Source organism: Pyxicephalus adspersus, chromosome 4 (assembly GCF_032062135.1).
Source record: "Pyxicephalus adspersus chromosome 4, UCB_Pads_2.0, whole genome shotgun sequence".
Classification (NCBI taxonomy): Eukaryota; Metazoa; Chordata; class Amphibia; order Anura; family Pyxicephalidae; genus Pyxicephalus; species Pyxicephalus adspersus.
The window spans coordinates 20,954,917-20,969,858 of NC_092861.1; the positions used below are offsets into that span (position 1 = coordinate 20,954,917).

The 14,942-nt window shown below is 38.5% G+C and overlaps 1 protein-coding gene across 4 annotated transcripts in view; it reads left to right on the forward strand.

Moving 5' to 3' along the window:
- The window catches only part of ROCK2 (Rho associated coiled-coil containing protein kinase 2), a 107,751-nt gene that overhangs the window by 50,402 nt on the left and 42,407 nt on the right, over positions 1-14,942 (forward strand). For all 4 annotated transcript variants that reach the window (XM_072407527.1, XM_072407526.1, XM_072407528.1 and 1 more), the window contains exons 2-6: positions 2,592-2,673; positions 3,655-3,755; positions 4,584-4,721; positions 4,928-5,188; positions 12,491-12,635. In XM_072407527.1, the coding sequence (XP_072263628.1) occupies positions 2,592-2,673; positions 3,655-3,755; positions 4,584-4,721; positions 4,928-5,188; positions 12,491-12,635 (727 nt within the window). The remainder of the gene's footprint in view (positions 1-2,591; positions 2,674-3,654; positions 3,756-4,583; positions 4,722-4,927; positions 5,189-12,490; positions 12,636-14,942) is intronic.

Consider the following 14,942-nt stretch of genomic DNA (forward strand, 5'->3'; position numbering starts at 1 on the left):
CAGTTTTTTGTTTGTTCATAGTAAGCCAAAATTCCACTGCAGTTTGGTAAAAAGTAAAACACAGCTCACCCAATCCCATACCATGAACCTAGCCATTTTTAGACCCGAGTCACTTGAGCAGCTCTGACGTTGCTGCAGCTCTATATTGCTGAGTAATATTTTACAGGGTTCACCTGCCTGTTTCACATAGTCCCACCTGTATTAGAGAAGCCTCGCCCTTTGCTCCTTGGCAATGATAAACCAAACCTAATTTCATATATATTGTTTGATAATACAGGCGTGGTGGCTAATATTCATGTCAGTTCTATTTTTGTTTTCCCTTTAGGTGCAGTAGTTAACACTCCCTGACAGTAGGTAGGTGGAAGTAGCTAACAGTCATGGAAAGTACGGTCTTCTTTACTTTCTTACATTTGCTCGATATTCTAATGAAAAAAACGTAATGTGAAAAAATAATTGCAGTAATTGCACTGCTTTTAGTATAAGATAAGCTCTTAAATCCCAAACTTGACATAAAAGCTTCAGAAACAGCTTTTTGTCTATTTTTAGCTTTCATTAGAACGGGAGATATGGACACTTTCCTGGCAGCTAGGAAAATTTCTGGAACAGTGGCATATGATATCTTCATATTATGTGCTGGCAGGATCATACAACCAGGAGCTGCCAGCTTTAGCTTCTTTTTTGACAGGTCCTCCAGGCCACCCATAGACATTGGGCAAAACCAGAAAGTACTTGCAGCCTTTTAACTTCCACCACATCCCACGGCATGCCGACAATTGCAACTAACATTAACAAATGCTTGTTTGCCTTCAGTTAAGTTGAAGATTGGCAAGGTTGGATATTTTTGTACATTTGTGGTATAGTGCTTGTCTTTTCCAACATTTTTGGTGCAAGTAGACAACATTAGACATTAGATACACTTGTATTATGTCCTGGTGTGGCTTCAGTTAGTCAACTCTGAAAAAAACGCAGCAACCCCCTGACCTGTCATTAAGCTGCACCGTCACACCGCTATGAGTCCTCAACACGGAATGACATTTGTGCCTGTGGTGAATGAGGATAGGAAGGTCATACACTTGCTGTGGCTGTGGTCTTCCAGTGCTGTCATAGCGCAGAGGAAGCTGAGCATGAAATCATGTCAGTGGCAGGTTTCCTGACAGCTGGGGAAGAGGCTGACAGGTTTCCTGCTAACACACATCATGTTCAGTGTTCTCTGCACAACTTCTAAGCTGACTTTCTGCTGCATCTCCCTAGTGAAGCCCAGACAATAAAAAGTATAAATAGATAACGGCAGAGTTGGACGCTCTCCAGGTAGCCAGTGCTGCTAAAATAAAAAAATACCACTGGTGTCGTACATTTTGGAACTGGTGCAAGTGGAAGCTTGCACACCCTGTCTGATGAGAAGAGTAATTATTGTGCCTTTTTGGGTGGTTATGAAAGCTTTCTAGTGTTTGGAAGGTTGTTTTGAAGCCCCTATCACTTGCACTAACTACTTGGGATATAAACAGAAAGATCCCTTTCGATGGTTCTCCTTTAGAGGTATATGTCGGGCTTTCCATCTTCTAGTAAGAATTTGAATACCGTGTGAATTTTTTTGCTGTTGTCTTTAGGAACCTATTTAGTTCAGTACATTCAGTATATTCTGGGTCAGCTGGACCTATATTATGTCATCTCACCCAATTTCTTGCGCACGTAACATTGCTGAACCTAGACCTGCCCAACTGAAACAAACCTACTTTATATTTGCCCCCAGAGGCTTGGTCTTGCACTAGGGACATTTATAGGGCTTTCCGTCTACTAGTAAGTAGTTGAACACCTTGTTGGATTGTTTTTTCCCCACTGTCGTTGGAAACTTACTTTGATAAATAAACCTGGTCATTCATTATTTTTAGGTTGTCAGCTGACCTCATTTCTTGGGCACATAACATTGCTGAACCTAGACTTGCCCGGCTGAAGCAACCTTACATCATTATGCCCCCAGAAACTTGGTCTTCCACTAGGGATATATGTAAGACTTTACATCTTCGAGTATGAAGTCAAAAACCTTGTTAGATTGTTTTTTCTCCCCAGTATTGTCATTGGGAACTCATTTACTTTGGCTTCCAGATCGTGCCATCTAGCCCCAATATTCAATTTTAACTCGATCTATACAGTCTCCATCACATTTTCCTCTTTATCAAAGTTTACCTTTTTGGCAGTGGGTTTCCACTCAAGGTATCTGTATGTGGAACATCTTTTGTCTTCTCAAATTGGTCACTGATCCTAATTTATAGGTGCTAATGATCTTTTCATTACTTCATATCCATTTGAATATGTGTGTATGCTGGTATCTATGTCTTTAGGATATGATGATTACTGGTGTCCCTTCCACCAATTTGGGTAATTCTGTAGTGTGTTGGTTCCAAATATTTGGTTCCTTTTCATATGTCATTCCATGTGGTCATTATGGAAGGTATAGAATACATAAGAGTCGAAAAAGTCCCCAGCTTTAATTTTCGTTTACTTTTCATTTCTATTTTCGTGTTATTTACATTGAACATTATTCATTTGTTTTTGAGTAACATGCTAATGTGTTTTAATTTCTTTTATTTCAGGATGGACTCAATTCTCTGGTCCTGGATCTTGACTACCCTGCACTACGAAAAAATAAAAATATCGACAACTTCCTTAACAGATGTAAGTTTAAATGTCCAATTTGTATAGATATTGTATCTGGTGGTGTTTTATTGTTTTTATAGGTAAATTTCAGTTCAGATCAAGGTATCAATACAGTTGTATCTCAGTAACAAAGGCCTAAAGCTAATACAAGAAACATGGGACACTTTCCCGTCAGACAACATTTTTATTATACCTGATATTTTCAGTATGCAGACGTAGCAATTATGATACTATTACAATATGTCGGTGACTGTTCTTATTTATTTAGGTCATGGAGTATCTGGTTGTAGCTAGTCACATTCACCTGGACTAGATCTTGCAAGGTTTTAAGGTGCATCGTATTTGAGTTATTCAGAACTGAAGAAGTTTCAAAGAAAAAGCTACAACACATCTTTTAACATGATCAAGAACAAGTCTAGTTGAATTTGTCCAACTAATACTGGATAGTTACTAATCTATTTCTCAGACCTACTGGCTGATGGTGATATTGGCACATAGAACTTTGCAGGAAGAGGAAACTTTTTCAGCTAGTTGTAAAATCTCCCTATGCAATAACTAACCATGCAGTATGCTGAATGTGCTTGTTAATGCTATTGAGTAGAGAAAAAATGGTACTGAATAGTAAAAACAAAATTGGAAGCATTGTTGTCTTTTCTAAGTAGCTTAAAAATGTCCCAGTGGACTTTTGCTCACTTCTAAATTGTTCAAACACTAGCGTTATCAAAGCGTACAGTCAGCTGAAATTAGACGATATTTATAGATGCAGCAGAGCAGTGCTTTCTTTTTTAATGTGCTCCTAATGCAAGGTTTTCTTTAATGGATTTAAGCTATGGACATTTGGCTGATTTATAGCCTGACTGTCTACTGTCACATTGCTTGCTATGGGCCATAGATGCAGTTTTGAGCTTGGGGCAGGGAGGGCATTACAAGCTTTTACATATATGTCCACAATGACTAGAGAGCTTCAATGACTGGTCTTCTATTGTCGTGTTTTTACAGATGAAAAAGTTGTGAGTGATATTCGAAAGCTGCAGATGAAAGCAGAAGATTATGATGTAGTCAAAGTCATTGGCCGAGGAGCCTTTGGTGAAGTCCAGCTGGTAAGCAATGGTTTACATTGGCTCCTATACACTCCTAGGGTTGTACAAAGACAAATGTTATGGACCCATGGCCAACGTACATGTGAACAGCAACTCCTTATTTCCTAAAGAGTACTCATATTATATTATCTGTTGCATAAATCATTTCCCTTCACGTGTCTTTTTTGTTGTCTTACACGGTGAGTCTTGTTAGATTTATTAAAATTAATCAGCTTTACATTTACAATGCTGAATGAGATCTAAGTTCGATATCTTGTAAGGACATCTGCTGAGGGAGATTTCTAGATCTCTGTAGCTTCTAATTGCTCTTTTTAGTTTAATGATTTATCACCGTTCATTTTGTATATCTATTTTAAGTTCATACTTATGACCATGCTAACTAGTGCATTTTAGCAAGTACACATCATTACAGCATTTACCTAAAGTCATTGCTCACCTGGCTTTTGAATTTCTGCATGCTGAATGTTGGGTGTTATTGTTTCATAAACAGATTGATCAATTGTGTATTATGTTTTTATCATATTCACATTAATTGACATATATGGATGTAAAACACACTTTATTACATCCACCCTCCAACTGTAATAGTGTAAACTGCTCATTTGCCTATCTGCAGCTTCCTTTTTTCTCTGGCTCCTGATTTTTAAATATTATGGCCAAGATCAGCTACGCGACCCCTGATAAATCATTAGAATTTATTATACGTATGCTAGTAACTAAATGTTCTATTATTAAAACTGTGTGCTTTAGATCAGTTTACTAAATTGGTTTCCATTTTTGTGTCACACTTTGTAGTGTTAACCAGCTGATTTCTTTACTTCGTTACAGGTCCGGCACAAAACTACTCAGAAAGTATATGCGATGAAACTTCTCAGTAAATTTGAAATGATCAAGAGATCGGACTCAGCCTTTTTTTGGGAAGAAAGAGATATTATGGCCTTTGCAAACAGCCCTTGGGTAGTTCAGGTAAACTTTAAGTTAACCTGTAATGTTGTTCTGCATTTCAATGAATATTATTTTAGAGACGACTTGTAGTTTTCACATGTATATGAACTGTGGAGTTCATGGAACATTTGTCTTTTTCTGCTTCTCGTCTGTCTTTGTGCTCAGTATCTGCACACATGGCGGTCCGTGTGTTTATCCTGTTTAACCTCCTCTATGTTCCTCTACAGCTGTTCAGTGCCTTTCAAGATGACAAGCACCTATACATGGTGATGGAGTACATGCCAGGTGGTGATCTTGTAAACCTTATGAGCAACTACGATGTGCCTGAGAAGTGGGCCAAATTTTACACTGCTGAAGTGGTCCTTGCCCTCGATGCCATTCATTCCATGGGTCTGATCCACCGAGATGTCAAACCAGACAATATGCTGCTGGATAAACATGGACACGTCAAGCTAGCTGACTTTGGCACCTGTATGAAGATGGATGAAGTAAGTATAAAAAATTGGATTACTAATCATTAAAGAGCTTTAAGGACTTGTATCAGCTGGGAAAAATGTTTGGTAAAATAAATCATCCATGGATTATATTATATGTTGTCATAAATCATATTTAACAAATGACATCCTCTGCTTTATCCTCTGTATATTAGTAACGACCTCCGGGCTTTATTTGCAACCAATTAAGTAGTAAGGTGGTGGCACAGTGCAAAGATATGAAGTTATTTGTTGTTGGCTGTTTACTAATCAGTATTAGGCTGGAAGAATAGCATATTGTAGAATAGCAGAAAATATATTGAAGAATACTATATAATGAAATAAATAAGCTTGATTATGTCAGCGTAAGGATGCCAGTCAATGGGTGGGATAAAAAAGGCAGCGAGGGAATAGTCATGTGTTGGGTAATGTGTTGAGCAGGTATAAGGATCCCAGCGACAACGGCTACATTGATAACTAGGTCAGATCTGGAAGGTCTTGTGGGTCGTTCCTGAAATGCAGTGGTTAATACCTACTAAAAAGTGTTCCAAAGGAAGCCAACCAACCACAGGTTCTCAGATGTCCACCACTCAAGGAGCAAGAAGTTTGTGGGTTGCCCATCTGGTTGAAAAAATTGCTAAAATGTAACTCCTGGCTGTAAGAGAAAGGTGTCTTAATACAGGAGAATGCATACTTGCAGCTGCAGAGTGGTCAACATGCTCATGCTAACCCTAGCTAGCGAAATTGAACAGTGGAGTAATGGAAGAAGGTGGCCTTGTGCAATGATCATTTAGATCATGTTGATGGCCTGGTGCATGTACGTTACTTACCTGGGGGAAGATATAACAGCAGAATGCACTATGGGTACAAGGTGAGGTGTGACTTAATGGATCTGCCACTAATGTTTTGTTGCCTTATTCTGGACCAGCAGATCCAGTGCCATACAGTTATCAAGCAACGGATCCGCCTATAATTTCTTGGTTGCTTTGGAAGTCTTGTGGGGAGCATGCCTCAGGGTCATAGCTTTTTAAGTGACACATAGGGAACCTATACAACATCAGCTTTGATGTTTTGGCTAATTGGTATAAAAGGAACACACAAATATAGATATCCCCTAAACATAAATAATACAAATTAGAAACTATTAATTGAAAAAATACACCCCCCTCCAGTAAGCATTGAGTGTTCTTTTAATAAGCTGAACACATTATTGGTCTATCCTAACAAATTTTGAGAACAGATTCCCTTTAAGGTGCAGGCATATCCAGTATCCCCCAGACACTAAATAAGTTGTCCAATTATGATAATTAAAGTCAGCAGCTGATTGGTTGGTGTACTTTTGCTGAATGTTAGTAAATAGGTTCTCTAGTGTCACAATGGAATTGTGGTTTTAGAGCATTCCATTGAGCATTGCCAGAGGATTCGTATTAAATTCTTCCTGAACAAGTCACAGCTTCCGCTCCCGAGGGCTCAGATCATTTGAGGAACGTAGTACAGAATGTGCCAGCCTGGCTTACACAGCTCTCAGATGTTACCATATAGGAGCAGAATATATGTGTGGAATGATGCTGAATAAAAGAACATTTTCAGGCTCGTTTTGTGGGAAATATAACCGAAGTGTTTCTTGGGTTTTTGGTTTCTTACAGCACCAGCTAGTGGTTGTGTGAAGATATGCAAAGCAAAACCCTCAGAGGTGAAGAACAAATTCTGTTTTCTTTCTGATGGGTTGGTGATTCATTTTTAGTTCATTACATGGGCACATTATCAGCTGGATAGAAAAGGAAAGATTCTGTCCTTGCTGGGGTCATTGACTCCTTTTTTTTTTTTCCTGGTGACCATTGCCACTGAGAGCTAAGGAAGCACCATATGTTGTCATCAGCAAAAAAAAAAACAAAATTAAAGTAAGAGCTGTTACCAAACACAATACAAAAAAATCACAATATAGTTATAAGCTAAAAAACCTACAACTCCCAACAGTTTCTGTTACAATCTGAGATATAAGTAGCAATCATTTGTACACTGCTTCATTAAGGTCCCCCTTTAAAATGTGTGCTAAAGGAGCTCCATCTGCATAATAAGCAAAGGATAAATTGGAGCAGACATCTGATCCTGTTTTGATGATAGCTCTCCAAGATGGGAATTCCATTTACTTTGAGAAATTTGCTTTAATTTCATCTTACATCTCCTAGACAAAGAGCTATCTCCCCAAGTAAACAAGGGTAGCAAACCACCTGTTTAAGTTTTTATCTTTCCCTATTCTATAGAAGACTTTGCGTGCATTTGGTATAATGTTTCATTGTGTAGTTTTTTCCCCTCTTATCCAGAGATCTTGCCACTAACACAACTTTCAATCACAGACTGACCGTGCCACTGCCTGGCAATTTGTAACAGCATAGTCAGCACAATATCTCCTTTAGTTGGCCATTGGGCCACCCATCGCCTGGACCTTATGAGCAACTATAAAGCCAACGGGGCTAGGAAGGTTATTTGACCATTAACCTAACATCAGTTGCTTGGTGCTGTCAGTCTGCAAATGGAAGGATCTGCAGATAAACAAGTCAGCAACAGTTCACAAATAATTTGCTTAGGAAAACTTCATACATTAAAGCTTCATACACAGCTCAGATAGGACGAAGGGCTTGATTTATTAATCCATTATGGAAGAATGATGAATGACCGACTGGGAACCACTTGGCTGTGGGGTGCCACTCACTTGTCCTCCCATCTCCATTTAACAAAATGGCGCTCTAATTCATTCTGTCTCTGGAAATGATCTTTTGTAATTTGTTTCCAGTGAAAGATGAATCATCTGACTACTATCTGACGTCTGTACAGGACTTTGGACATTATTCCAAACATACCAAAAATAGATTTTGGGTTTACATATGCTTCTGTAAGAATCCTTACAGAGCCTAATAGTTAAAATAGAAACTTGCAGACGTAAGTAAATGGAGTCAGGGTGCAATGTGTCATCTGAAGTTTCAGGCAATTTCATTTATGCTTCTCTTGAATTACTGATAGTGCTTTGGAAATCCTTTTTCATGGTTTGTGTGTTTTATCTATGTATACCATCATTGTTTGACGTTGATATCAAGCATCCATTTAGAAACATATTTAAAACTTCAAAAAAAAACTTTTTTAATTTCCCGTTAACCCCATAAAGTGTTACACTTTAAGCTCCCCTCCTATTCTAAAACGTGATGGATGAGTAGGCTGTTGTCAGTCCTGACACGGTGGTGTGTCTTTAGGCTGTATTTTCCCTGTTCATTTTAACAGAGACTTCTTACTCCAAATTTGGGTAAGTGGAGGTACAAACACTCCAAAGGGTTCCAATAGAGAATGTACAGTTCATGCTCTTGGCTCAGTCTGTGTCTTCGACTGCTGAGATTTTGCTGGATCAATGACAGTCAAGAGGCAACCCTACAGAATACATTGTTGCCACTACCATTTAATGCATTTCTCCAGTAACTGTCCATTGAATGCCCTCTTTAGGATTGACAAGTCATATGGTATTAGAGGAAAGAGAATTAGAGATATAGTCATAAGAAAGATATGAAGCAAAATCTATTTTTCTGCAAAAATCCAACTGAGATGGTTAATTGTTGACGACAGAAGGCGGCACATCATTAGCCCTGATTATTATACAATGTCTTTAGTTATTTCCTAAACATGAACATATAATACAAAAATGTATCTGCTTCCTCTAATAATACTGCTGTTAAGGATTCATCCTATTAATTCTTCATACAATGTGTACAGTAGGCTCATGTGTTCATTACATATCCTCATGGGAAGAATTATTTGTTGCGTGAAAAACCCAAACCTTTAAATGAAGTTTATTGTCATTTAACAAGGTGTTAAAGCTTTTAACAGGGCTGGCAATCCGTTCAGCTTCAGCTTTTACTCGCTCAGCTCCAACGCTGACTGGCATTTCAGTCTGGTCTGGCAGTTCTGTTACTTAAGCCAACGTTGTGGTTTTCTGTACAAGATAAGCAGCACAGATCGGTTGTCTTAAGAAACAAAAGTGCTTATTTAGCTAGCAGGCAGTGATTTCCAATGTCAATAGCCAACACACGAGCTCCCATTCATCTGGATGAATCCGTTTGTGGTGAATACAGTTCTGTGGTTGCCTTTGAACGAGGCAGTGCTGTCAGGCTGTCAATATAAAAGATTTAGCATTGGTAGATTTAATCGCACCTAGCATAGCAGACAATAGGTTGTGAAGGTGGTGGGTAGGAGGAAGCGGGCACTGCCCCTAGATTCAGTTCTGATAGCTTGGAATAAACATACCCATAGTTACATAGTAAGCCAGGCTGAAAAAACACATAAGTTTATCAAGTCCAACCACATAAACATATTCCAGATATAAAACCCTATGGACATAGTTGATCCAGAGTAAGGCAAAGAAAAAAAACCCTGGTACATTTTGCTTCAACAGGGGAAAAAATTCCTTCCTGATTCCATGAGGCAATCGGATAATGCCCATGTCTTTCTTGTATTTATAACTTTGGATATGGTGACCACGTTGGCAGTTCTAACAACACTTATCTTGTGTTTTTGTGATAGGCTGCTTTTAGTTTCCCCAAATCAGTCTATGGGGAGAATGTAGGTAAGAATACAAACCAGAACAAGAAGGAAGCTTCTGAAAGGTTATTGTGCACCATCCTAAGCTTTACTCACCCTCACCATTCATCATTTCATCATAACCATGGTTTTCCTGCCATTGATAATACTAGCTACATAGGGTGATGATGCCAGCTAGGTGCACAATTTTGTTTTTTTTATAACACTACCAGTTCTGAGATCTATACTGTTTTGGCTCACAACACAGCAATGTCTTATAAGGCAGACAACCTGATTTATTTTCATTGCAATCAACTAATACATAATGGTTTTTGTCTCTCCTCCAAACTATTACTGAGCAGTAAAAGGAGAAGCAGCAGAATTCTGCTTTAAATTTAAAAAGCATGGGTCCCCAAAAGCTGGGTCACAGGCTTTGCTGAACTGGGCCAAAACTGGTTCATGGAAAACTTTTCTTGCATTAAACCAGTCCATGGTGTTAAGCCTTTATTAAGGACTGTTAGGGTCACGGTATTCAATTCTTTTTTGCTTATGCATTGCATTGGGTATAAACGAGCCCTGAGGTTCTTCACGCTGTATTTTATCCCTTGGTTTATTATCACAACATTGATATGTATTTTTACATGCTTTTTTCTCTACTAATGCTTAGTTTTGAGCAAGCCCAAGTGCGTGCATTTTTTGGGAGATTTTTCAAGCAGTGTTTTTCCAACGGATACTTACAGTGCCACAAAACGGGGCTAATATAAACTCTTGTGTATTTGATTTGATTTAGTCAGCGTGAACAAGTCTTCCCTGCCCTGTCTTGTCTTCTATTTTAGGTCATCTTTTCTGCTTCATTTTACTGAATTGATAAGCCGGAGCTCTGTGATTTTCCAGAAATGGAGCTGAAGGATCTAAGTCACAGCTGGCCACATAACTGAATACTCAGGATGTGGTCCCTGCATATAACCTACAGCGCTAGCGGTCATTGACCTAATGGATAAAAAAAACAAACAAATTGAAATCTATAGAACTAATTGTTCTGTGTTTAGCATTCAGTTCATTATTTTTTTTTGTAGTTTAGTACCCTTTGTCTGCATTTTTGGGTTTATTTTTTTTATTTTTTCACATAAGGGGCCTCCGTTTTTGTATTTTATAGGTTTTCAAAGGGTAATACACCCAAATTATTATAGTAGAAATAGGGCCTACTATTAAGAAAAATGTGCTTTAACACTTAATTACAAAAGCTATTGGGATTACCTTCATATTGGGAACTGTACATTAAATTGTGAGCCCTTTTGAGGGACAGCTAGTGAAATGACTATGGACTTTGTACAACGCTGCGTAATATGTCCACACTATATAAATACTGGATAATGAGAAGAAGAAGAAAGACCAAAGAATGAACATGCATTTTACAGCACAACCCTTATATTTTTCCTCTGCGTTTCCACAGATATCTGTACAATCTTCCAGTCAATTTCATCTATTTAATTTTCCTGTGATAGGGTGGCAACAATACTACACCACTTACTAAATTAGTGCAGAGTTGCCACTCTAATGTAGGCTGTATCAGCATTTGTACTCCTAATTTCCAGACCTGTAGCTTATCAATCAACTTCTAGCCATACTTGGGCTGCATACAAACGTGCAATAATTGTCATTGGAAACGAACGATCCAGGAAAGATTGTTCGATAATTGTTAACAAAAAAAAGTGCACAACTGGTCAACGATACTGATGAACGAGGAATCTTGCTGGAAACGAACGTATTTATTGTGTGTATGGTCGTTCAGTGATCGTGGATTGTTCTGTGATACACTTTCTCCTGTACATGTCACTCCCTGCATCATTCAAACGATTTTTGTATCTAGTGTGTATACTATTGGTGGATTATGTTTGAAAGATTGTATCGTTACAGCATGTACAGAATTGTGCACAATACGATCGGTCAAAATAATTGGGAATAATCGTTCGTTTTCAAACGATTATTATTGCATGTGTGTACCTAGCCTTAGTCCTCTGCTTTCTAGTTCAACAACACGCTTTCTGTCCCTGAAATCCCCTGTACTGTATACTGCATGGCCTGGGAGGGGGAGTGTGAGACACCTAAATGAAGGAGGATTTGGAGCACAGAATAACTAAATTTGGTACTTGTTTAAACTGTTCTATAAGAGCCTTTAATTAAATGTTATCTTTTTGTATAAAAGTTTCTACTTAACAGTTGATGCTGCAGTATCTTTAATAAGCCCTATTAAAGGTTGAACATACACCATAGAATACAGACCTGCAGACCACAGCGCCAGGTCAGCAGCTGACCTGCAGTATGCACAAAGATGTATAAATTGCATGGAGCATGCATTAACCTAAGTATAAATGTTTTGTTATCTGCTCCGTATAGATATTCTAATATTTTGCATACCATCCCTAATGATAAAGAGAACCTCCCACCCGTCACTCTTTTAGCAGTGTTTACTTTTGCAGCAGTTAGTAAGACACTTTATGGGAAAAGTTTCTAGAAAGCTAATGCTGATAATGATATTTTTTATATTTCTAATGAAATGGTAATAGAGTGTTTGCTAATCCACATAGTTGAGTACAAGGTATCTACGGACAGCCTGCTCATGGTGATTAACTTGGGTCACTGGTTGTTTTTTTGGCTATTCTGTTAGAATCTCACTACCAGGATTGCAAAATATAGCTGATAGTGCTAATAACTGAATTTGTATGGTTACCTGACATCCATTTTTCCTCTTAGACAGGTATGGTGCGTTGTGACACAGCGGTTGGAACGCCGGACTACATATCCCCGGAAGTGCTGAAGTCTCAGGGAGGAGATGGCTACTATGGACGGGAATGTGACTGGTGGTCCGTGGGAGTCTTCTTGTATGAGATGCTGGTTGGTAAGTGGCCACTGGTATTGTAACACATGCTGTATGAAGATAGAGGATATTCATTTTAATATCCTAACTATAGATGTTATAACCACTTTTGTAGAATATGAACATTGATCTTTCTTCTAGGCTATTAAACAAAATGCCACTAAAAGCTTCTTCTATCTGAGATCCCCACAGAGAGTAGCTGCATTTATAACCCTAGAAAAAGCTATACTGCTTACTATGGAAGAAAATGAGGAATAAATGGGTTCCCCATGATTCAGTGCTCTATTCCCAGGTGCCCTAGGCTGTCAGTCATTCCTTGATGTGGAGGAGTTGTGTAAAGACATACTTTACATTACACTGTCTACTCTTGTCATTGCAGTATTTTTTAATTGCAATTAGATAAACCTGATACTTTCTAATTCTTATTTCTTATGAAGTGAAATGTTAGCCCTAAACTTATATGCAGTGTACTTGCTTGTATGCTCAAATTTTATTACTTCATCATCATTTGTATATTTCTGCTTAATCTTTTTACGTAACTCTTTTTCATCCTTTACTGCCTTTTGTTGTTATTTTTTTAATACCAAGAAAATGCACAAAAAATGATTTGGTTTTACTTTTAAAAAGTGTTTTGTATTGTCAGTACCAGAAACCAGATTAAATACTGGAGAGTTCTCCAGCTCACCGTTCTTAACAGTGTATGTCCACCCTAAACTCTATTTTATAAGAGAACACTGGATAGCAGTAAAAGCCTTGCATTGGTTTGCAGTGTAAGAAGAGGCAGTACAGTAGAACTCCGGTTATCCAGAACTCAGATAACCGGAAACCTCAGATAACCGGCACCCGACAGCTCCGCTCTCTTGATTGCTCCTTCAGCCCTAACGGAGCTGTGGCATGTGTTCTGCATCCAAGAACAAATACCACAGCTCCTTTAGGGGTGCGGGAGCTGTCAGGAATGCTGAGCAGAGCTCCGCTGATTGCGCCGCTCCATGACTGGCTAAGAAAAGGGAAACCTTGATGACGGCTCTAGCGCCACCAGGGTTTCCCTTTGATCAGCCATTCAGCACTAGAGCTGAATCAGAATAGGTCACCCCAATCAAGTCTAGTGCTGAATGGCTGAGAAACCTTAGTTAACCGTAAACTACACTTATCCGGAATCGGCTATTCCTTGTGGGTGCCGGATAACCGAGCTTCTACTGTAAAAACTTTACTAATGCTAATAGCGGATGTGGCTACCCTCATGCTCTTCTATAGCCAATCTTTGATAATAATATATATTAAGGTGATCCTATCCATATGCATACCTATCTTTAATGTTATAGCCAAAAACTATTGTATACGCTTTAGGTGTAAGAAGTACCTTTGAGTAAGAAGGTGTAAGAAGTACCTTTAAGTAGTGATGAAAGAGAGCCCTGCTGTCGTATGATCCTGACAAAATCACCAGTATTAGATATAGACTGCATCATTTTCCAAACTTGTCATAAGTAAAATGTCAGTGCCAAGTTCATTCCCAATTTCTATGTTTTGTGGCTGTTACGCTATACCGCAAACAAGCTTGCTTTGAGTAGTGAATCCAGGGATTTAGCACAACAGCAAGGAAACTATTATTATCTGAAGGAAGTCAGTAATGTTCTCAGTGTTTTTGTATGACAGGTTCTCTTCAATATAAAGTATATCTCCACAGACATAGTATTCTTTATAGATAAAATGTGATTGCCACTCTGAAATGAAAGCCATGTCTCATTGATTGTGGAGGTTATGGTGAGGTTAGATTCATGCTCTGGGCTTTTATTGTAAATCCATGTGTTTCTATATAGTTTACCTTCCTACCCGTATAATTCCTTGTGTATTAGATTACATCTCAACTAATATTACGATTTCCTCTACGCACTCATATCTGTTATTTGATCTTTGGCTCAATCTGCCCCCTTCTTTTATGAAAGCGGCTCTGTTTCGAAAGCTGTGTCTTCTCATTAGATGAGTCCACGGCTTCCTAATACCAGAATTCACAGAAATATCAGGTCCGCCTGCGCAATATCCTCTAAGACATCTTTTCTCAACATTTTACCCGAAGGACAACTTAAAATAATGTCTCGGGTAACCTTCCTAAAATTTATCAGTGGTGGTGGTCTACAAAGGGACTAATTATTAATATTATTGTTATAAATATTATTATTAATAATAATAAAAACAGTATTTACATAGCACCAACATATTACGCAGCGCTGTACATTAAAAAGGGGTTGCAAATGACAGACAGATACAGACAGTGACACAGGAGGAGGAGAGGACCCTGCCCAGAAGAGCTTACAATCTAAAAGGTGGGGA